Here is a 25,670-nt window from a genome sequence, read left to right as displayed (position 1 = left end):
CCAAATTAAAGAAACCATCTCCTATACAGAGAATTGAAATTGTGATGGCATGCCTTCGGATCATCCTCAGTGATGTTTTCCAGACCGTTGTCTCCAATAACCCATTGTGCAGCTCTAGTGCGACATAAATGAGCTGCAACAACAGTATGTTGCCCACCCAGTAAGTTGTTTTTCTGATATAGCATACCGAACCTAGCAGTTCTCTGCGACGTATTCTAAGAGCTGGACTGCTTCTCCTTTCTACATTCTTTATTCGCACTCCTCCACAATGACGGTCCACAATGAACGCATAAATATTTCAATCCTCGATAGACAGCAGCACTTACTTCGCCTTGTTACACAGTTCGTCTTGAATCAATAAACAAATCACCTGGGTCACGAGCTATGCTAAGGTCCAAACTGCACTGGAATGACAACTTTCCTCACTGCCATATGGCCTCTTAGTCTGGAAAATCCGTACTTAAGGGGAGGGGAAAGAGACAATTGTTCCAGAGCACAGTACTGCTGAGGGTCAGACCAATATTTCTAGCAAAAATAGTGTTCAATAGCTTAAAAATAAAAATAAAAATTATCAGAAATTTTTTTAATAGAAAAACTACAATTTTTTATAAAGTGTACATAAAAATTCTACAAAATATGAAAATCAGGTTATTGTGCTTTAAGGAAGGGAAATGCAACCCATTTTGTTCTGGAGCCCGTTCAACTTTTGCTCAGCCTAGAGTGAAACGCTCACGAGTCACGATGGACAACGAGTCAGATTTCTCGTTCATTGAAGAAGTGTGCTGTGCGGCTGTCACTTATTATTTTTCCTAACTCCTTCTGTACAGGGATATACACCTTTTTCGATAGAGGTTAGAGTTTCTGGCTACGACAGCGTAGGTCCTTGGTTCGAACTCTGCCGACACCTAACATCTCTTACTCTCCCACCTCCACCTAACCATTTTTGTGTCCTTAATTGTGCTTGTTTTACTATCGTTTCAGCCGTAGCATGGGCGTGGCAAGGGTCAAAATTTTGAGACGGACGAAATTAAAATACACAGTCACAATGGCTCTCTAAATTTCACATATAAGGAAGAAAAATTCTTACGTCTGTTAAATATTTCTTCAAAAAGATAGATAATTTTTATCTCCTTCTCGTTTTTAAGTTTTATAGATTTAAATCGATGATGATTCATACATTTTTTCTTTATTTCTCTGAAATATTGATCGTAACTTTTTGGAGATTCTAATTATTGAAAGGGACATATATCCACAGTCCCCAACCCCGCCAACGACTCCCTTAGTATAAAGTATATTCTGTTTTCATTAAAGCGTCATCTATGCTCTAAATGTTGCCTATTTTAGCCTAATATTAAAAACAAAAATATGGATATTAGTGGAAATTTTTAATAAATATGATACCAATTCTTTCATATGAATCCAGTTCCAAAGGAATGGCACTGCGCAAATTTTTAAAAAAATCGCAAAATGTCTTTCGAGTGTCAGGAAATAGTCAGACGCTATTTTCCTATAAATTAAAAATGCTTTAACGACGTCCTCTTCAGATTACTATGCATTTGTTCAGATTACTATACATTATTTATATACACGACGCTCATTTCAGATTATTATACATATATTCAGATTACTATACATCACTATACATACATGACGTCCTATTCAGTTTACTATGCATACATTCAGTTTACTATACATTACTATATACACATGACGTCTTCTTCAGATTACTATATATATATTCAGATTACTATACATGTACGACGTCCTCTTCAGAATACTATTTCTTTTGAAAAACAAAATGAAACCAATTATAAAATCATATCATTGTTTCAAATTTTATTTTATGATAAGTTGCATCTTTTATTTGAGTTTAATTCTGAAATTAGATTACTATACAGTAAAAGTCAATTAGGGGGTAGTTGAGAGTTTCTTTCGCAAGAATGTGAAGAGTTTTCTGATTTTCTTCCTTTTGCTGACTTGGGGGAAAAGTTCAAAATTGGCAAAATCATGCCTGCGTAATAGTCGAATCGCCTCAGTGGTAAAATATGACACTGGTGATAAAAGGGAACATAGTTTCAATCCAGAAGATCTATCATGACACATTTTAAATTATTATGACTAAAAATAATTTAAAGCCATTAGAATTTTTATTGAACTATATCATTATGTAGTAATTTGGTATAGGAGAAATTTGTATTTAGGATTCGTAATATCTCATACTTCGTTTAAAGATCATAATTTTTTTTCTTCTTAAAAATGTTAAAAAAAATTAAAATATACCAGGAAAAGGCTTTTTGACTTTGAATTTTTAAGTAAAGTTTTTTTAAATATTAATTTTCATATTTTCACCTATTGTGCGTACGAAATTAAATTCTTTCTTTCGGCCTTACATTACTACGAAACCGAAAGATTCAATTACCAAACTGGACAACATACAATGTCAGGGGTTTAAAATATTGACGATCGAAATGGGCTACAGGTGACGCAGAGCAGAACTCTCTGTCTATGGCAACACTTCACTTGCTTTCACCATTAGCGTGTGGATAGTCATGGGTGAAGGAAGTCCGTTAGTTTCTGTCTTGATTTTCAAACATGTTAAAACATTTTTAAGTTGAGATACTACATGGAACTCAAAACTCCACTAAAAGAAAGCCTCATGAAAATTTCAGAAAATATTTAGGGCAATTAAATGCGAAAAATATTACTGATGGAGAGAGTTTTGATGTGCATTTTCCTACAACTGAGCAGAAAAGGAGACAGGAGAGGAAAAGGAGGAGGGCCAAAACATGAAACCGATCTTCTTGGCATATTCGAGTTTTGCGATAGCGAATAATGCAAATTTCTGATTAAACTCAGCAATTATTTTTTTGATTAAAAGAAATTAAGGGTAACGGTATGGTAATTTTATTTACGTCGCACTAAAGCTGCTCAATGGACTATTGGCGACGGTCTGAGAAACATCTCTGAGGATAATTCGGAGACAACATACATTATGTCACATCCCATTTTACAGGGAAGACACATTCATTCTCCTGCAGATGGTAATTTCGATCTGAACCAGAGCACGATCAATTTCCCATCCAATACCCCCAAAGGTATGGATTTGTTATAGGAACTTGGAGAACCTTATGACCCCGACAGATTTAGCGTGCACCAGTCAGCGTTCGGTGATTGGTGCACTGGTGTAGGAGTTTGGGTGACTGGTGTAGGAGTCTTTTGCACTCGGGAAGTCTTCGGCCGGCGCGGATCGAACTTAAGACCTCTCGGACGTGGGCCCAAAACCCTATAAGCCAGACTATCCCGGCCTTAAATAAGTATAACAAAGATTCCTTCGTTTCTCTTGAACTGTAGGCATTACGCTGGGATATAAATTAATTATGATGGAAAAATTGCTGGTTGGAATGTGGGGTCGTTCTTGGTATATTTAAATTTTTGTACATAATAAAAAAATTCTTTTACACCCCTTCTCCTCTCCGCTCCTCAAGTGAAATTATTATTTTGGGATTTAACTGGTCCTATGATTCCAATGCGAGCCACCATCAGAAAAAGCTGAACTAATTTGTGAATCTGTAAATGGGAAAAAGATTTTTATAAGATTTAGCTGTTAAATTTAAGATTTTTTTCATAATAATTTCTTCAAAATTGTATAAAATGTTATTTATCTAAACTTTTATTTTGTATCAGTTGTAGTTCAGTTAGCTCCAGATTATGTAATAACGTTCACGTTTGTCGCGATGTAGTCTTTGACGCATAAGTGTCAGTTCCTAATTTATCATAAGGCGTCAAAGGCACGGATCTAATTGGCGATCGAAATGGGCTGCAGGTGGCGTAGAGCAGAACGCTTTTCCTATGGCAACACTTCACATGCTTTCCCCATTAGCGTGTGGAAAGTCATAGAGGAAGGAAGTACGTTAGTTTCTCTCTTGATTTTCACATAGATTAAAATCTTTTAACTTGAAAAACTATATGGAACTGAAAACTACATTAAACATAGTTCTAAAGAAAAGTATCATAGAAATTTTAAAAAATATTTTTATTAAATAAAAAGGAAAAATATTAAGAAAAGGGAAATTATCGTAGTACATTCCTATACAACTGAAAAAAGGAGGAGAGGGAAGGGAGAAGGGCTAAAGGCATGAAACCGGTCTCTCCCCAGATGGCGTATTCGAGTGTTGCGATCGCGAATAACATTTGGGGTCCCTCTAAATAATGTAAATTTTATTAATATTCTGCTTGTTTTTCCTTAAAGCTTATCTCTTAGAATTACGAGTTAATTAAATCTGAAGTAAATATAAACTCAAATTTATTAATATATTCCATAATTTACTGTCCCCGGATTTCTAAATCAGGCCGTTGGCTCAAGCGATTCTTCTAGCGAGTTTAGATTGGTTTACAATAAAGAGAAATGAGAAAAGCGTTGGTAAGAATAACCATGGGAACTATGGACTTCACCATGAGACCATTAATCAACCGGTTGTTAAAGAATAGACAGCTTTGAAAAGGCCTATGGTGGGCGTTCATTATTGTCAACAACACGAACTTCTGGATAAGTGCCTCAAAATGCCCACCCATAGATTAGTCTTTGGTCAACAATTTGAATCTTTTAATGTATTCAAGCCAACACAAAAGTTATTATCTTATAACAATGTTTCCCAAAGTGTGGTACGCGTACCCCCAGGGGTACGGGAACAGCTTAACGGGGGGTACACGCTCTTATGCGAAATATCTTACAACTAACGAAAATTTCAAAAACTTATATTTAAAAACAAAGCTAGACATGAAAATTAACGATTACATATTTTTCTATTGGCTATTTATTTTTGCAGAGTTAACAGTTAATAATTAGTGGTGTCAACAGCCAGTTGTGATTTTTAACTTTTGGGCATTTTTTTTTACAGTAAAAAATACATTCATTTTTTTTATTAATGGTACACAGCGTTACAAAATATTTAGAAAGGGTACACAAAAGTCATAAGTTTGGGAAACACTGTCTTATAACAACACTTTATTATTTAAATGTAGCTTATTAAATATTTTTAATAAGCTACCGCTTAACCCGCATAATATATTTTAATACATGAAGTACTCTTTAGCCTGATGAATTTTATACATGAAGTATTCCGATGCTTTATGGTTTAGAAACGATCTTTTACACTCCTAAAAGGAATAGTCTCCTGAAAGGAAATGTAAACGTATGTAGGTTTGGGATGTAGGTTTGTAGTTGGAAAATAATTAATCACTGTTCATGAACTGCCTGCCACTCATAAAAAAGAATGAAAGAAATCCTGCCCAACGATTGCGTAATAGAGCTCAAGTGCTGATCATCTAAACCAACCAAAACTACTATTGACTCACAATGCTTCTTGGAATTAATTTTTGTTTATTATTTGAGGAAGTTATTGAATTTTTTTTGTTTTCATAAAATGAAATTTAATGTTTTAAAAATCAATCACTTTTGTCCCTGTTGAAAGCTCCAACAGAAGTTCTTAATAAAATTTTAATTTTAAGTGAATAAAAAGGTTTAGTTTGAAAGTTATTCATTTCTTTTAAAAAAAAATTTCGTTGGAAAATTCTGGAAACGTACACAATATTTTTAATTATCATTTTATTTAAAAATTTTCATTCGTTTTTGTGTCAGCCGGTCCGATGTTGCGCGCGCTCACTTTGCTTACGATGCCATGTGGAGCGCGATAAGCTAGAATTGCCGGTATTTCTGCGGATGACGAGACTCATTCGTATATGTTTATGAAAATACAACATTCCTAATGTAAAATTGTTTTTACCATATTTTATTCGCTACACTCATCATGGATTTAATCAGCATTTTGGAAAAGACCGTTTCACCTGGTAAGTTGAGAATAAAATAGTATTTTCCTTTGTGTTTCTTGCAATTAAAGGGCCATTGCAAATCCGTTAGGTTAGGCTTAGGAAGTAGTGTTTTATTTAAACCAAGATTTTAATCGCTGTTTGTCATTACATAAACTTTTACAATAATATTAATTATGCCTTTTACTTTCTAATGTCGGGACTCCATGAAGAAATATGTTTTCCATTTCTTAATTTTATAATTAAGTTTATAGTTTTGTATGGAATCTGTTTTATGACGTACATTGTGAAATCCCTCTATCACTTATGTAAAAACGGTTAAAAAAAGTGATTTATAAATCTTTTTGGGAAGAATTTGTGCGTATTTATTAATCCCATGTGTTGATAATTGTGTGATGTTAAATAATTGGCGAAACAAGTTCTCATATATCTGCGGATCACATTTTTTATTCGTTGTGTATTATGAACGTATTAAGTTTGAAAAATATTCTCCTACATTTATTTTAAGGAAAAAACGCTTTATCTTTTCATTTTTAAATTGTTTAAGTGTATATTTCTTAATTTTGTATGTCAGTCAACAATCGCAATATTATTTTCTATCTTAACTAATAACCTAATTAAAAGTACTAATCATAAGAAATTGTTTCACTGTGGTTTGTGTTTAAAAGGATACAATGTATTTATTTACTTGATCTTTAGATTTTAACTTGGGGTAAATTCATAGTGAGTTTGCAATTGATTGTGACATATGATCAAAATTAAACTTGTAATTAAGAGTTTTACCTGGGGGTGGCTAAGAGTTATACTGCTTGAGTTGTTCCCTTTCAGAGTTGTTTTGCTTGGAAAGTGCCAAAACTTGGTGATTATTCGGCTTCAAATTTCAATTGAGTGCTGCAAACACGTAAATATTAGTACTTATTTGCATAAATTAATGTTTTCAATATTATGTTATAATACTTCATATGCAATAATTTGTGATTTTATTTTTAAGTCTTTGATACTTATGTTGTCGAAAACAAGTTAGACATAAAAATCCATAAATTACCTATATAATTTCGATTAATGAAAGTTCTTAAATGTCATGCTGGCCAAGTTAGCCTACAAAGCTGCATGTTTGAATTAAATCATGTGTCTAAACTTTTAGTATGTTTGTATAGTAAGTTTGTATATTATTAGTTCACATTTCCGTAGCGATAGCCTACAAGCTGCATGTTTGAATTAAATCATGTGTCTAAACTTTTAGTATGTTTGTATATTATTAGTTCACATTTCCATAGTGATATCTGTCCTTACCCGCTAGCTTAACAATCGCCCCAAAAGGTTTTTTAACTTACTAAAATATATTATATAGTAGTTTGCTCAATGTTATTACAAGTAATATCTTTCGCATTGGTCTCATTCTGTGAATTGTTTCCTAGCTTCTTGTGGCTATTTTCCAAAAATTGCTATAACTTGGCAATCTTTTGGGTGTAGATACTGATACAGAAATTTTTGCTTTAAACTGAAAACATATGAAGAAACTTGTTATTGCATAATCTGTTTCACTTACGAGAAAGACAAGGGGATATTTCCGTGTTGTGATCTGTCATGCCAACTACAATCTACAAGGCGCCAAATTGATTTTAAACTGAAATTTAAAAAAACCCAAAAAACCTGTAGACGTTTGCCCTGAGGTGGCCACGAGTTGTTTCCTTCAAGCTGGTTCATTTCTGTGATGGTTTTTTTTAAATTTTTTTTTTTAGTTCCTTGTGGGCTGCTGCCTGAAAGAAGGAGTTCTTAATTTATATTTTGGCTGTATTTTATATTAAATATTAACATGCACGGCTAACATGGGTGCAAGTCTTCCGTCCCCAGGACGGATTTCCGTCTTTCGAAAATGTCCGCGGACGGATTTCTGTCTTTCGAAAATGTCCGTGGACGGATTTCCGTCTTACGAAAATGTCCGCGAACGGAAACAAGACTGGCTCGAAGGCGGAAATCGGAATTTTTTTTTCTGTCCATAAAAATATTTTTTAGGTCTACGTTATTGGTCTAATGTCCTGTTGTTATTTTATCAAAAAACAGATGAATAAATATTTTTTGTACAGTATTTAATCTTGATGTATTATGGTAAAGCTTTCTTAGATAGTTTGCATATGTCGAGGGGGTATCGTGTATGTTAGGTATTTCAGTCAAAAAATTTTCCGTCTTTCCCTTTTTTCCAACTTGCACCCATGACGGCTAATCATGTAAAGGTAAAAGTAATGCGTGGCCAAAATTTTTATATGGTCAAATAAAACAAAAAATTTTTGGTTTTATTTGATTAAGTCCTAACGGTTTCAAAATAAAATATTCTTTACATTAATTTACTTACTAACATATTGATTATTCTATTACAGATAAATCTGAGCTAGAGGCTGCACAGAGCTATTTGGAACAAGCTGCTCAAACTAATTTGGTATGTGGTCTTGTATAATTTGTTTCTTTCTGTGTATATCTGAATGTAGTTCAAGGTTTAAAAAAAAGTATTCTTTGAGGTCTGATTATATGTTTTAAGTTGTTGACTTTTTAAACATGAATAAATATTTGTTAAATGATAATTATTAAAAATATTAAACAGAAATAGTTCTTGTAATGGTAATTATGGAGTAATGCAAGAAAAAAATGGTATGTATTCTCATTTCTATTGAATAAAAATATTGTGTGATCAGTTAAGTTTTCTTTATGAATAAAAAAAGTTAAAATTTTGATGCTAGAAAATATGGATGAGATTTTTCCGCTTTTTAGCGGATTTTCACTTTTATCTCTAGAATTTCAGCTTTTTTTTTAAATCAAAAATTCAGATTTTCTAAAAATTTCACCTTTTTTTTATAAGTATTCCGCTTTTTCAGAAAATTCACTGATTTTTCAAAGAGAAACAGAAAATTCAAACTACATAGCTACCAATCCTTTCTCATTTTCACTTATTTTAGCTATTTTCTCCCCTTTTACATGCAGCAGATAAGATATTCTGAATTTTCTACCCCGCCCTCCAGATAGATCCGATTTTCGTAGTTCAAACGACGGTGCTTCTGGCAAGCCTTTTAGAGGTCCCAAGCCTGGAATCTGCTAATATCTCGGTTCTTATTCACACGATTTTAATATCAAACATAGCTTTTCATACTTGCGTGTTGCGATTTTTAATTTACACGATTTGAATATTGTACGTTACGATTCTTATTTACGAGATTTAAAAATCTGATATTGTGATTCGTATTTACGCCTTTTTAAAAACTTATGTAGCGATTCGTATTCATGTTAGTTTAAAATTCAATGTCTTGATTTGCTCATGCGGTTTATAATATCAAACATTGATTTTCGTATTTATATGTGATTTTAAAATAAGGCATTGGGATTCACATTCACGCATTCTAAAAATTATGCATCATAATTCCTATTTATGCAATCTAAAAATTACGCATCATGATTCATACTCACGCGATCTAAAAATTATGAATACTGATTTGTATTTACACGTTTTAAAAATTCTATATCCCAGTTTGTATTTTCTCATTTTCAAAATCGTTTATCTAGTTTCATATTCATGTGATTTCAAAATTCATAATTATTCATATTCACGCAATTTTAAGATCAACTATCGCGATTCTTGTAAGAAGTAAATTTTTTTTAAATATTAGTTACTATAAAAGTGACTGTTTTTCTAACGACGATTATTAGTATATGTAAGTGTTACAACATCAGAGAAACTGGAAGGGAATATATTCAAAACTTACATTCTGTGCTTGCAAAGAAGAAAAAATAGGATTTGTCACAAGATGTTTGAAGATGGACTAACGACTAAATATAGCAAACATAAAAGATATAGCAAACAAAAGCAATCACTTAAAAAGGGATTTAATTAAAAAAAAAATTTGGGGGAAAAAGAGTTAATTAACTCATCATCAAAATTTTATTTATAATTGCTGTTATTTATGCTATAAAATGCAAAATTCTTATCAAATAAAAAACAATTATCTAAACAGTTGCTGATTGTCATGTAATTTTTCAAACTAAAATAGCAATTTTTGTATGTTAAGGAGTTACTATATATTTCTACTTCACTGTTATTGATATGTTTCAGAGGGCTGTAGTTAGATTAGACTATAATATGAACATAATGATTCGGTCCATTGTTAAAGTTTTTTTTTCCAATATAATTTAAAAAGTAATATTACTGATATATTTGCTATAAATCACATAACAGTATTTATTAAAAGAAATGAAATATTAATGTATATTCTCAGTAGTTTTAATTTGCTAAACCAGGTAGTTTTTCAAGTAATAATTGTCTCTTATGTGAACTGAGGAAAAATATAATTTCCAGCTTTATTTTTTCAATTGGTAATTTTTATTTTCACTAAATGTTAAGTATCAATGTAATCATTTATATAATAATAGATTAGTACACAATTGTATGTCAACACATTATTTATTACCTTAAACTGTCTGGAATTTATTATTAAAGGGTTTCACTTGCGTAAAATTTACTATCGTGGAAATTCAGCTTTTTTGGCTAATCTCATCCCTGTAGAAAAATAAAATTTTATTACATTTTTTGACTTTTTAACATATTAGTAAAATAATAATGGTAGACAAAATATGATCAAAATGTGTTAAATTTAAAGCATTTATCCAATTGCTAAACTTAATTTTTTCAGTGACAATAGTTATTTTCAATTTAACTGTATTTTTTAGCTTCTAGAAAATGGTTGGTAGTAGTATAATATCATGTCAATTATGAAACTTGGTGTAAATTTTTTTAAATATAAATTGGCATCAAAATATTTCATATTGTAACCAGTGCATAATCAAAATGAATTCTGTGTTTTTAAAAAATAATGCTGTTATAAGAACATTTGAATAAAAATATTATTGCATTATTTATTTTCAAAATTAACATTAAAGTACTTAGTTTAGCAAAAATAGTCAACTAGATTTTACACAAGTATTAAACATCTAAAGGATATTTCCCTATCGTGATCTGCGGCAGAATAAGTGGCAAGTCTTGTCAACTTCTGGACAACGCCCCTCAAGAAATTATGAAAAAACATTACAGAAAGGGACTAACTCGAAAGGTTGCATATTTAAAATCTATATGGCACCTTGGCTATTGTAGTTAGTGCAACAGATCACGATATGAAAATATCCAACATCTGTCAGTTTGTCTTGATATTTACACTAAAGATTGCTTCTTTTTTTATTCTTGTCTGCTTATAATTTTAGTATTATAAGTTCTATTGCCCTCTAAGTTAAACTATTTTTTTCATGATTCTCAATACTATTATTTGCAAGTTTATAATTATTTATAAGATAACTAAATTATCAAATTATTGTTGAAAACTTTTTATTTTAAAAAAAATAAGAAAATTGTCTAATATTCAATTTCAATATTTTTCTATTTTTAGCCTGAATTTCTGAAGTCATTGTCCAATGTACTTCAACATGCCAATAATTCTCCAGTTGCACGAATGGCTGCTGGCTTGCAGCTCAAAAATGCGCTGACTTCAAAAGACCAAGAAATCAAGCTTAAGTATCAAGAGCGTTGGCTACAATTTCCTTCAGATGTGCGGAGTTTTGTAAAACAAAATGTATGTATTAATTAGGAACCACATTTTATTGTGTTTTTGATAGTATAAATTTCTTTTGCTGATCATTTGTTGATTAGCAAAAGATCATTGATCCCTAATCTATTTGTTTATCAACTGTATAAAATTATTTTCATAACACTAAGCAGAGTTGTACGTTAAATTTAAAAATAATTCAATTATACTTCATTCCACCTTAAGTTGGCACTGTAGAGAAGGGTAACCGGATTACAGGCATTGTCATGGAAACTGGGTTACTCTTATAAGTCGGTTGAGGGATGAGGTAGCAAAAAAAGTAGAGAAAGTGGCCAGTATTGGCTTTAAAGAAAACATAATGAGATATTTAAAAAAGAAAAAAAAAAAACCAAGAATCTTACTAAAATTTTGAACAGAATACAGAAAAGAACATGGTTTTTTAGAGCATTTCTAATAATTATTTAAGATACTAGTTGTAAGCTGATTTTTCTTATTATGGTTTTTAAAAAGTAGATTTTCTTATTATGATTTTTAAAAAACAGATTTTCTTATTATTTTTTAACTAAACGAAACTAATTTTAACAACAGAAGAAAATATATATTTAAAAAGATTTTTTTTTATTGCTTAAATCTAATAAAAAAAAAAGCTAAGATGCTCATAAATACTTTGTTTCATATATTTATATGCAACTTTTTTGTGTGGATTAATTTACATTAATTTATCCCACTTTGGTGTTTTGTGAGGGAAAAAAAGTAAACTCAGGCAGGAAATCATTGTAATCATTGTCAAGTAATTTTTTTCTGAAATATATTTAAACAAGCTAAAGATGAATAACTTACAAGAGAAAAAAAAAGCTATCGATTAATAAGTAACAAAATAATACAAACTAACCAGAAAAACATGCTGACATTTAGTAATTAGCAACAAAAAAAGAAAATCTAACAAGGAATCACAACAAAAAATTAACAATTAATGCAACAAAAAAATTAACTATAAAAATCGAGCTAATAATAAATAACTAGTAAAAAACAAGAAATCGTAGATTAACAATTAAGTGATGCGCGTGAAGCGAAATAAGAACTACGCAAGAGATAGGACACTTAAGCAAAGGCAAGGATAATGGAAAGAGCTGGCTGACCAGTGTAAAAACATAGCCAACGCATTAATTTCCTTGGCCTTGAAAACTAATTCAGCTCCAAACTAAAACACCTTCTTTGTACATTCGCTTTACTGAGAAGGTATTTATAAGTTAAATTCATTTAAACATGAAAAACTTTTCAATATTTCAAGATAAACTTTTCTTATTATGCAACATTTATTTATATTTGTACACGCATTTAAACTGCAATTAATTCCAAAATAGCGAAGAACTACTTTTCAAAGGCGGAGTATTACATTCCCTACCCTTCCCTGCAGTGCCAACTTAAGGGGAAACATAGTATAAAAGATCTAAATTAACACATTGAAACAGATTTGGTTTCAGCTTTTGAACCTATGAATCTAATAATTTGAAGTTTGTTGCTTTTGTAACTTCACCCAAATTTTTTTTTTAAATTGTTAGGTTGCCTTTTTTGTTAAATATTTTTAACCAAAAATTTTTTCAGCTGTAGGACAAAAAACAAATTAATTGTTTTAATTTTCTGAATATTTCGTAAAATATTGCATATTTATTAAAAATGTTATTTAATAATATGATACAAAAAACAATTTTAATTTATAAACATTCAAAACAAAAAAGTAACAACAAAACAAAATTAAGAAGTGGTGATAAATATTATTTGTAAATATTGTTGGATGAGGTACAGGTAAGAACTTTTAAAAACTTTATTTCATTTAATGAGAGCCAATGATATCTGGTTTTTTATGCATTTATTATTTCAATGAGTATGTTATGCAATTTTTCTTTTTAGTGAGAGTGCATGAAAATAGCATGATGACTATTATATTTTTATGATTTGGTGTATGCATTCTGATTTTCTCGTTTTGAACAATATTGGAGTAGTTTTTTAAGAACAGAAACTAATTTTTATATGTTACTTTTTTTAAGCATACTTTAAGTGTTTACAGGTTTTTTTTTATTAAATTTTATTCTCAATTTTAGAGATCTATATTTTTGTTTTGTGACAAAAAAGCGAAGTTGGGAAGGGGAAAAAAAAAACTTTTGTTTTGTCCACTGGCTTGACTATTAAAATTTTATCTAATTCAGTTTTGATTGAAAAAATTTATCTCCTTAGAGTTCAATGTAGTTCTCACTTCTTAAAAGATCTCAAAATCAGTGTTTTTTCTTAAATTTGAGAATAAGTAGTAGCACTGGGCGATGTTTAGATTTCGGCATTGTGATGTATCGTTACACTAATATTTTACATTTGGTGTTGTGTAATTTCAAATTCTTGGACTTTTTAATTGATAAATTGAGGCAATTATATTGTAATAAATTCAATAATCAGTTACCTTACAAAAAATGCCATAAGTTATCTAATTATCAACAATATATATATAATATATATTTTTAAATGATTAAATCTCAAGTCGACATGATACATTAAAAATTTTAATATCTTGTGAAGGAGGGCTTGCAACCAAAATTAGTTCACCTCTGCTTATGTCATTAAATAAGTAATCATGAATATAAGAACCAAAATTAAAATGCACATTGAGATCATTTATAAATGTCTTCATAAACAGAAAAATAAAAACTTTTCTGGTGAATTGAGAAATTGATAACTTAGGAATAGCTGACGCTAAAATGCACGAAACTTCCCAGTCACCCCTTCCTATCTTTAATTTAGTTCATTACTATCCATAATGAAAAAAAGCTCTGTGCACTGAGCTTGCAGTTATGGATTTAATGGCCAGGAGAAGTGCTCATCACATGCACTTGAAACCATCGTTGTACTATACGAAATAATGCTTAACCTGGCACGTGTTGTCGCCGTTGCCAACAATACATCTGGAAACATTGTTTATATTGGTAAATTTCTGAGGTAATGATGTATCGCTCAGTATTAATGAATGGGGCCTTATAAATTATGCAAATCAGCAGAAAATCAAGTAATTTGCAATTCAATTGCATCAAACATTTACACTGCCTTATGTTTTCGATCATACCCTTTAAGTTCCGTTCGTTTTCATTTGAAATTTTGCAATGATCTATTGTCAGGGCAAATCTTTGCTGTTATTATTGAAAAATTATTATTAAAATAGAATTTTTTTTCTGTTTTAGTTGTTTTTCTTAGATTAACTGCAACTGGCCTACATAATTTAAATTGCCATGTTAAAAATATTTGTTTATTCCTCAGTGTAGTTAATTATTTTTGTTTTATTTATTATTTTTGTAGGTGCTATCTGCCTTAGGAACAGAAACTCTCAGACCTAGTTCTGCTGCACAGTGTGTAGCTTATATTGCTGTTGCAGAGTTACCTCGTGGGGAATGGCCAGATCTCATTTTATTACTTACACAGAATATAACTAACATAAACTCCACTGAAATGACCAAAGAGGCAACACTAGAAGCAATAGGATACATCTGTCAGGATATAGTAAGCTTACCTATTGTATTATTTGTATATAGGCATAGAAATGTTTGTAGACTAACCAAATAGTTATTTTTACAGGCTTTCTTAAAATTTGTTCTATTTTTTACAGCAGTTCTTTTTGACAAGGCTTCGAAAAGTATTAAAAACCCAAAATTTTTGCTAAAGTCTATTAAAAGCTATCTAACTTTGTATGATAATTTAAGTCAATCAAAAGTTAAATTTTTGTCCTAAGTGAAAAATCGATTTTGTTAAATTATTTAGTTGTGATGGTTTCAAAAAACTTATTACAGTTTCAGGCGGAGAAAATTGTCTTCTGTAAAAATACTAAGTTTTTAATGTTGCTTTTAGCATAGTGTTAAACTATTTGCAAATATATCTATTTCAAATATTTGATTGGGATTCTAAAAACTTATTACTATTTTAAGTAAAGTGAAAATATAGTCTTTAAAAATTGAGTCTTCTATAAAAATATTAAGTTTGCTATGGATTAAATGGTGAAAAAAACTACACCTTCTATTTTTTTCAAACGGGGAGTTCCTTGAATCTATGGTACTATTTTTGTATTTTGAAACATAGTTAAATTTTTAACGTGAATTCAGGCTTGCAATTCTTCAGCTGTTTTGCAGAATTCTGTGAATCTCAAGACTGTTGATTCACAGACTTCCGCAATCAAAATGTTATATTTCAACAACAAAGTTTTATCACAGTTCCGCTAATCTGAAATTTTAATTTTGCTAATAGCGTAAAATCTAGTTAACTATTCCAAACTTACCAGCACCATATTTTTTTCTAAGTTCTCATGCACACGCAATAACTACTTTTTTTTATGCGGATTTGTTCGAGAAAAACGTAACTTCATATTTCATAATAGCTTTGATGCATTGATTAACTACTAATTAATTGAACTGATTTATTAACTAGAAAAATGGTGTTTTCACTTTTTTTTTTAAATTTAGGTTTTAATGAGTAGCAATTTTGTTTAATTCTGATGTGTAACAGAAGAATTATTTAATCAATGTGATACATTTATCCCCCTTTTTTATTTTGCTCCAATTAATTTTTAATATGATATTATGTCATAAATCTTGAATCTCGTATTTCAGTAATCCTTTTTCAACACAATTAGTATCGTAAATATGTATTTCAATCTTATTAGATAACAAAAAATTTCTTTTCTCTTTAAATCTTGTATATATATGTGTTTTTTTTGTGCATAAAAATTATATCTTTTACGTTCAAGAGAAGAGGGAAAAAAAATAGTAATAAATTTAAACAAATTTCAGATAGTTTCTTCCTATAATCACATGTGTATAAGTTGCTTTGTTACCGTGTACATAATTTCATATTTGTTGTTTAAGTTTACTAGCTCTTTTGACAATTACTATTATGTTTTCTATAATTGTAGTTTGCCTTTTATCTGTATTTCTGACTCTATAATTATGAAAAAAAAAATATATTTAAGTTATTTTGAGCAAAATTATATTTTAGTTATTAATTGATTTTTTAAATTAAAGTAATTTATAAAATCTATAAATTTTATTAATGATAAATAACTCAAGGATGAATAACTGTTTCTCTTAGTTTTAAATTACAGCAAATAATCGCAAATTAGAAAAATTATTGTTCAAGCTGTGTTTAAAAGATTTTACCCTAACGCAGAAAAACACTGGTGTTTAATGCTGTAATTCGTAACCATAATTTATTGAAATGCTATGTATAATATATTTCACTTATTTTGACTTAAACAAATACAACATAATGAAAAAAGTATGAAAAATATATTCAATAAAAATTCTTTTTCAAATATATCTTGCTATTTTAATATAGGAACCAGATGTTCTTGTTTCACAATCAAATGACATCCTGACTGCAATTGTTCATGGGATTAGAAAAGATGAACCTAGTGATCATGTTAAGCTAGCAGCAACAACTGCACTTCTAAACTCTTTAGAATTTACCAAAGCCAACTTTGAGAAGGAATCTGAGAGGCATTTCATCATGCAGGTCGTGTGTGAAGCTACTCAGTCTGCTGATACTAAGGTGGGTTTAAAAACATGTTTTGATAATTAATGTAGTTAGTGTTTTTGATTGTTGCTTTTTTTACTATGCTAGAATGTTTTATTTTTAAGGCAAAAGGGTAAAATAATTTTGAAATTTTTTAGAATTAGTTGAAATAATTTAACCATAATACAGTGGTACCTCGAGATACATGTGCTCTAACATATGAGTTATTTGAGATAAGAGCTGGCGACCGAGCGAAGTTTTGTTTTGAGATACGAGGAACGGCCATTCTCATCCTCAACAATGCTCCTGCTCACCCATCGAACATGACATCCTCGAAGAGTTCAAGTTTATAAAGGTCCTCTATCTACCATCTAACACCACTCCTATCCTGCAGCCCATAGATCAGCAGGTGATTTCTGATTTTAAAAAGCTATATATTAAGGTTCCGGCGCTGCTTTGAAATGAGAGAACACAAACCTCACCCTTCGAGAGTACTGGAAGTACCACTTTAACATTGTGATATGCTTCAGAATTATTGATCAGGCCTGGCTGAGTGTTACAACGAGGACCTTGACCACTGCATGGAAGAAGCTGTGGCCTGAGCGAGTCTGTAGCCGAAAAATTGCACTGTGGCCTGAGTCTGTAGCTTCGAAGATTCAAACCCGAGGTGCCAGTGGAGGAAGATATTGTGTCTCAGGGAAAATCCATGGACCTGGTGATGGGTGAGAGAGACATGAATGAGCTTGTCGAGGAGCACTCTCAGGAACTGACGACCGAGGAATTACAAGAGTTGCAGTCGCAGCAGCATTCGGGGCTTCTGCGAGAAATTGGTTTCGAGGAAGAGTCAGAGGTGGAGGAGGTTCTTGCAAATGAGGGAGAGAATTTCACAGTTCATGGAAGAAAAAAACCCCGAAAAAGTTGCAACTGGTCGTGCATCGGAGTTATTTAATGACACTTGCCTAACTCATTTCTGCAGCATTCTGAAACGGAAGAAGATACAAACCCCTTTGGACAGTTTTTTTAATCCGGCTAAAAAAGCAAAGACCAGTGAAGAGAAAAAGCAGTAACTAAAATTAAGCGTACAGTAGCATTTAAGTTGTGTGTAAGTTGCATTTAAGTGACCAAAATACAAATATGTATGTACACTTTATAAAACCAGNTTTTTTTTTTTTTTTTTTTTGCTTTACATTCTCTTTTATTATGATTTTATGCAATATTTGTCATTTATAAATACATTTTTCTTATTCAAAAACACGTAACAAAAACGATCGGGTGTAGCATTTTTGGGGCTGGAGCGGATTAATGGCATTTCAACAGGAAAAATTGTTTTGAGATATGAGCAAGGTTACATAACGAATTAAACTCGTATCTCGAGGTATCACTATATATATATATATATATTGTGTAATTATGATGTGTTTAAATAAATGTGTGTGATTGAAAGTACATAACTTTTTCTTATCTTTTCTGTAAAAGAAAGTAATCTATTTTCACAATGAAAATTGTTTCTTCTCCTAACTTAAATTTTTGAGTGAAAATATTTCTTTTTAATCAGGGCAATAACCTATTTATTTCAGTTGACCTTTTTAGATGAGGATTCAAATTAAAAGATGACAAGTTTTTTTACTTACTGGCTAGTTATTAGACTTGAGACAGCTTTTTTATAATTAATATCAAAATTTTCTTTAAAAAATTGCACGTGAAAGAGAATGGGGTATGGCTGGGCACCTCTTGGGTCAAAATTAGTTTTTTTTTCTAAGAGAAACTGAATTTTTTAGCCAAGAAGTATATACCATATTGGTGTTGACTAATTCACAATGTTTGTGTAGATATGTTTTACTTTGTCAATTTTCTAATGTTCTTTTGTTTTTAAGCTAGGCTTATTTATTGGTCATAATAATTATTTTAGTCCAGCTTGTATGTATCCTAAAGATTCATACTTTAACTTTATACTCATACTTTTTAAGATCCCTTTTACAAAATTGCAGTTTTTATGTAGATCTAATTAATTTTAATTTTAGCATAAGTTATTTTTGTTTAAGGTCCTGTGTAACAAAAGATAAGTAGATTTTTCTATTAGAAAGTTCATTTTTTACCTTTTAGTTAATGTATTGATAAGAGGGTGGAAAAATATAAAGTATTCACTACAGTGCCCAGACCTGTATAATATAGGTGAACATTGCTCACCTATATTGTACAATTACAATCAATGTGTGCAGAAAGTTTTTGTTTTTTTGTTGAGATTTTCTGTTCGCAAAAAGTTCTTTTATTTAACTTTGACAGTGCCTGTTGCTTATTAAAATCCCACTCGTTCTGGAGATATTTGATTTTCCTATGGTAACTGATTTTGAGAATCTGCATGTTAATAATTAGAGAAAAAACTAAAAGGTTTCCAAATTACAGTAATCAAGTAAACCAGTGTTTCCCAAACTTATGGCTTTTGTGTTCCCTTAACGCTGTGTACCACTAATTAAAATAAAAATGAATGTATTTTTTTAAAAATATGCTTTTTCTTTTTTGGTACAAGTTTTGTTAATAAGCTTATTTGTATCAGTGAGAAGGATGTATTGTTTTTGCTGTGATAAAAAAATTGGACGAAAGTTAAATCACAACTGGCTGTTGACACTGTTAACTCTATTATCAACTGTTAACTCTATTATTAACTCTGCTAAAAATAGCCAATAGAAAAATATGTAAACGGAATTTTCATGGCTAGCTTTGTTTTTAAATAAAACTTTTTAAAATTTTCATTCGTTGCAAGATATTTCACATAAGACCGTGCACCCACTAAACAGTTCCAGAACCCCTGGAGGTACGTGTACCACACTTTGGGGAAACACTGAAGTAAACTAAAATCTGAATTATTATATTCATATTTTATTTTAAGTTATAATTTATTTTCTACTTTGATTTAACATCCGCAGTATATTAAAAAAAAATTGGCGTAGTGTTATTTTGATCAACAAAATTTGAATTTAAAGATTTCAACATTGCTTGAAAATGTATGGCAGTTTTACATTAAATTGTTTAGTTTATAGGTTTCGTTTCAAATTCATCATTAATCTCTTAAATCTTTGTTTAGGCATGTTGCCACTACAAAATTATAAAATGTAAGATTAACTATACCCTCATTCATTTAGTTTTTTTCCCTCTCATTTCAGTAGATTTTTCCAACTATTTTCATTTGCATTATTTTCCAGTTGTATATTTAATTTATTTTTCTCTAACTCTACAATTTATCCAAGAGGTGGTATTTTACACTTGTAGCTTCATTTCTTTAGTTCAAGGTTGGCAAAAGACAAACTGAAATTTGATCTATATGCTACACGTCTTTCAGAATTTAAGAATTAAGAAAACTCAAAAATTTTCAGGGAAAAGAGCACTATGAATTTATAGATGGGTATTTTGAGGGTATGAATTTTTTTTTAAAAAAATCATTCACTCCAAAAGCTTTTTTTTTTATTTTATGAAATAGTGATACTGATTTTAATGAATTTTTGCTATTGTAGTTTTTGATAAATGGCTGATTTTTGTAATGCAATGATTAGTGCCATATATTCCGTTGCAATTATAGAACAATGTTTGTAGCAAATATTAGCAATGTGTATTGTTTTGTGCAAAATGTTTTGTCACTGTTTGAGTACAAACTGTCAGATTTCTTTGTTTATGATTTGTCAAATTTTTTTTATTGTGTTATTGTAAGAGCTACATTTAACATATGTATTTTTCTTTAATTTTTTTAGGTTAAAGTTGCTGCTCTTCAGTGCTTAGTAAAAATTATGTCTTTGTACTATCAGTACATGGAAGCTTACATGGGGCCTGCTCTTTTTGCTGTAAGATATAAAATAATTTTTGTATCTAAAATTATTCAAAAGTACTTTTGTCTGTTTCTGCACAGTTTCTTCTTGACCTTATGTTTTTTTTATTTATTATTTTTTTACTATTATGTTTTCTACTCTTATTATGTTGCTGTGCAATCTTTTTGTGCAACCAAAATTGTTTAGATGTTTGTTATTTTCATTATTTAAGATAGTTTAGATTTTGTCACTTTTTTTCTTTAAACTGTGTAATCTTAGATATAAGGGGATGGGTGGGGTAATGGTGATGGAAATGATGCTAATGTAACTTTTTTTCTGTCATCTATATTCTTTTTCTGTCATCTATATTCATAATCTTTATTCTTTTCATTCTTAAGTATAAATTATTTTTTGTGGCTTAAACTTTTGAAAATGAGTTTTGACATGTTTCAATGCATTTATTTAATATATATATATAAATATATATAATTTTTATTTTTTTATTTTATTGGTAGGATATTTATAGGCACATACTTAATAATATGAAGTTTTTGAAAAGTTGTAAAAAGCCTGTCTGCTTATTTTATTTAATTTTCTTACAGTGAAGCCTGTTTATTAACCACTTTTAATGTCTAAATAGACAGAAGTTTTATCTGTTAAGATAAGTGGTCAGCCTGAGAAATTTTATTGTTTGTGGCACCCAAACATTAAGATCAACCTAGACAGATAATTAACATAGAAAGCCCTGTAGCATAATTATTTTAAGTCTGTCTTTGACTAAGCTCACTTGCACAAATATCTTTTTGTATAATACTTTTAATAATAACAATTACTAATTTAAAGTAACTGAAGCATTGTATTTACAAAAGTAAAAAAAAAAAAATTGCCTACTCATACAAAACCATATACAATTTTTTTAATTGTTTATGTAACATTTTTTTGATTTTATGGGAGATATTCTTGCATATTATAAAATATAAAAATGGATAAAAGAAATGTTTTCTTTTTTGTCTTATCACTTAGTACAATTTAAAAAAAAAAAAACAGTACAATTTAAAAAAAAACGTTCACTTCACAGAATGAAAATATAAAAGATAATTCAATAAATGCATATTTTGATGATTAATACAAATTCAAATACAAATTTCAATTGATCAAAATTTATGGGAAAAATCACTTGGACTTGAGATGAAATTGTCTATTGGATATTCACGTATCTTAATATTGTATTAAAAGTATTGAATCTTTTAAAAACCATGTAAAATTTTGAAGCTATTACAGTGAAGTAAAAGATCGAGAAACACAGATTTACTTGACTCAAATGTGGGATTCAAAATTTTCGAAATTTTTTATATTTTTCAAAAAAATAAAAAGCTTTTGTGGGCCGCATTTTACCCTCGGGCTCTCAAGCTTTCTGCACCCCTACTCTATAGTAATAACTGAGCGATAAGACATTCTGATTTTAAAAAACCTTATGAAAATTAGTAGTAATAGTTGCGGGAAGATAACAAAACATATTCATATAGTTACACACAACATAATGCAACATATATTTACAATGGAATTGGCTCAAGTTGTGAGGGATAAGGGTTAAAGTAGAGACTCAAATGAGCATTTTAAAATATTCATGCTAGTAATATTGTTTTAAAAATATTGAATCTATTTTATTTTAACCAAGTTTTTAAAAAAAGCAAAGTACCATACTTTTTTCTGCTACGAATATGTAATAAAATCCCCAGTCAAATATAAAATATGGTGTCTTTAAAAAAATTAATGAGAGAACATAGTTTCTTGGAGTGAACTATCTTTTAAACTTTCGCGATTTTGAAATATTTTTTTTATATTACTTAGAAGTTTTTGTTGAAGCCAGTTACATCCAACTTTTTTTTATTATTCTTAAATGAGAATTGAAAAATCTTGAATTTTTTTCTCTTCGATGCGCAAAAAAGGCATATTTGTTATTTAATTCTGCAGAGAGGGGGGAAAAAGGCAAATTTTTCTGAAAAGAAAACTAAAATTTTTATTTCCCAAGTAAAACTCCACTTTGACGTTTAAGGAACTACAAGTACTCAGCAATGAATGTTCTGTAACAATTTCGCCAAGTCGCTGTGATTCTGCCACAGGGATACAGAGGTCATTTTAACAGGTTTCACTGCCTACAATTCGTTTAATGTTTAGCTCTACCCTCCACAAAGGTTTTAGTCCTCTTTCAGGGTGCTTTTCAAAAAGTGCTTAAAGGTGCTTAATTTGGATTTGTTTTTTAGAAGCCCTTAAGGTATTTTCTTTATTTAGATATCTTTTAAAGAGACATTTTTTCTTTGCCATGTTGATTGTCGTTCTAAATTACAAAAAAATACATGATTTTTACAAATATCTCTGCAATAACTAGTTATTTTATCATGATTCTGTAAAGTTTTTGAAAATGTTTTTGAATTTTATTGATTATAAATTAAAAACTTTAAACGATAGAATTTTTTTTTTTTAAATTAATGCACAGATTCTAATTATAATCCTTTTTTGGAAAGTGATAAAAAATATTTTTTGAGTGCTTAAAGGGTGCTTATTTTTTGTTGAAAAATCTGGTCTTTTAAGTTTCTTTAAAATAAAAATTTAACTTGTCTGTTTTAATCATTGAGTGAAAAATCTTTCAGATTACAATGGAAGCCATGAAAAGTGATATTGATGAAGTTGCACTCCAGGGTATTGAATTTTGGAGCAATGTCTGTGATGAGGAAGTTGACTTGGATATTGAAGCATCCGAGGTAAATATGATTAAAATTAATTTCAATTACTAATAAATAATTTTTGTTATGTGTTAATTTGTTATGTTTTTTTCCCCCGGTCAAATTCAGGCTTCTGAACAAGGTAGACCTCCCGCTCGAACATCACGGTTCTATGCTAAAGGTGCACTGCAATATTTAGTACCAATTCTAATGCAGACTCTGACTAAACAGGTTTGTTTCACTTTTTTGATAACTAAGTAGTTATATATTAATGAATTTCATTAAAAAATAGAAACCAGAAATGTTATTTAATTGCAATTTATATTGAAATTTATTACAAAATTTTCAGGAAGAGCATGATGATGAAGATGATTGGATTCCCTCTAAAGCTGCTGGTGTATGTCTTATGCTGATGGCTGCTTGTTGTGAAGATGATATTGTTTGTCATGTTTTGCCATTTGTTAAAAATAATATAAAAAATCCTGATTGGCGCTATAGAGATGCTGCTGTTATGGCATTTGGTATGGCTTTTTTTTTTTGTATTAATTTCTTCTTAACATCTAAAAATATACACTTTTTTTCTATTCAAATAAGGATTTTATTAGTTGTATAAATGCACATGTACGTTTGATTTAAATCGGTCTCATGTAACTAGTTTTTGTTTTTGCTTCATTTTACTCTTCATTCATCTCTGATGTGTTTTATAGTATTTTAACCAGTCAATTTTAGAACCTGCTCAAAGCATTTTCTGTAATTTTTCAGAAAAAATAAAAAATATTCAGTTATTTAAATTAGTCTGTATATAAAAAAGTGCTCCTAGTAAAAGAAATATTGCAATTTTAAAAGCTAATTTTGATTTTATTAAAAAGTTTAATACATAAAAAAATGCATGGGAGCAATCATTTTTATCGTAAATATTGTTCATTTATATTTTTGCTTATTAATGTGACCCTGGTGCTCATGTCAGTGTTAAAGGCTAGTTCGTTTTATCTTCATTGACCCCTTTATGCACAGATTTTTTGAAAAAAATATTTTTTTTTTAAATGTAAAACATTTTAGAGCAAAGTTTCCATTGCTGCTCCTGGTTTAATTTTTCTTTTGGTGGACAATTTTGATATATTTTCCCTTTTGTTCCATGGAAAAAGGCTATATTTTATTCTTGAATAAATAAGTGTTATAGCTTACAATCCTATGTAAATGATAAATATCAATAAAATTATTATTTTTTACTTAACTTTCACATTATTTTCAATTCTCGATTATATTCAAGTGTGAAAAATTATAGCAGCATAAAATACAATGTGGCGAAAATTATCTCGAATGTGTACAGTTTGGCCTGTTTAGCTTGCTCGAATTAACTTGAGCACACAAGTTAAGGAGTTAATTAGCAATTATAATCAATTAACACCCCCCCTCCCAGTCCTACTGAACTGCGGGGTTTGGTGTGATTCTTGCCCTCTCATGTGCAACTCTGCTGCGTTTTGCAAGATATTCTCAATTTCAGGCTTTATTTTCCACCCTCTGATATCGAACTGAAAAACCTCTTCATCTTTTTATAATGGCTAATATAAGCAAGAAGCAGGGTTGGGTTTTTGACGTCAAAAAGTGTTTTTTGACTTGACAAGGGTATAATACTGGTTTAAACCGTCAAAAACTGAAGTTTGCCAAGAAAATATATAAACTTCAAAACTACCAACCATGCATTATATTGAAATTTAATTATACTATAGGTAATCAGCAGGTTTTAAAATATTTTTAATTAAAATTCAAGTGAAATAACATATTTAAAATCTCAGAAATTTATATTCAAATGCATGTGCAGAAAAATTTTGCACAAAAATAGTTTAAATATTTATATTTTGAAAAAAAAATGTTTTTTTTTTTATATTTAAGAAAATTAAAAGTTTATTACTATGCATTTTTGACATATAAGGAACATATAACTAATATTTATAAGGAACTTACAAGTTATGTTGTATAAACACAAACTTGATACGAGTGTATAAAAATTTTTTTTTAATGTTATGCCGAATATCTTTATTATCCAGTATGTTAATTTGAATTTAAAAGTAGTTATATTTATGAATAATGATAAATATAATTCATATTGTTTATTATATTTATTTATAATTATTACACTTATCATTTTAAAACAATTTTTATCTCTTAATTTTTTTTTCTCCACTTGTATTAAGAATACAAAT

General features: G+C 29.7%; 1 protein-coding gene across 2 annotated transcripts in view; it reads left to right on the top strand.

The window, feature by feature from the left end:
- The first annotated feature begins 5,456 nt into the window (after positions 1 to 5,456).
- The window catches only part of LOC107447827 (Importin subunit beta Fs(2)Ket), a 37,779-nt gene continuing 17,565 nt past the window's right edge, over positions 5,457 to 25,670 (top strand). Inside the window, exons 1-9 of one of the 2 annotated variants that reach the window (XM_043041885.2) lie at positions 5,457 to 5,847; positions 8,205 to 8,263; positions 11,250 to 11,432; positions 14,745 to 14,945; positions 16,770 to 16,982; positions 20,690 to 20,779; positions 23,395 to 23,505; positions 23,596 to 23,697; positions 23,816 to 23,987. In XM_043041885.2, coding sequence (XP_042897819.1) covers positions 5,808 to 5,847; positions 8,205 to 8,263; positions 11,250 to 11,432; positions 14,745 to 14,945; positions 16,770 to 16,982; positions 20,690 to 20,779; positions 23,395 to 23,505; positions 23,596 to 23,697; positions 23,816 to 23,987 — 1,171 coding nt within the window. In that variant the 5' untranslated portion in view covers positions 5,457 to 5,807. The remainder of the gene's footprint in view (positions 5,848 to 8,204; positions 8,264 to 11,249; positions 11,433 to 14,744; positions 14,946 to 16,769; positions 16,983 to 20,689; positions 20,780 to 23,394; positions 23,506 to 23,595; positions 23,698 to 23,815; positions 23,988 to 25,670) is intronic. The other variant, XM_043041884.2, reaches the window with a different exon arrangement.

The sequence above is a fragment of the Parasteatoda tepidariorum genome, chromosome 7 (genome assembly GCF_043381705.1).
Source record: "Parasteatoda tepidariorum isolate YZ-2023 chromosome 7, CAS_Ptep_4.0, whole genome shotgun sequence".
NCBI lineage: Eukaryota > Metazoa > Arthropoda > Arachnida > Araneae > Theridiidae > Parasteatoda > Parasteatoda tepidariorum.
This window is presented reverse-complemented; position numbering and strand designations above follow the sequence as displayed.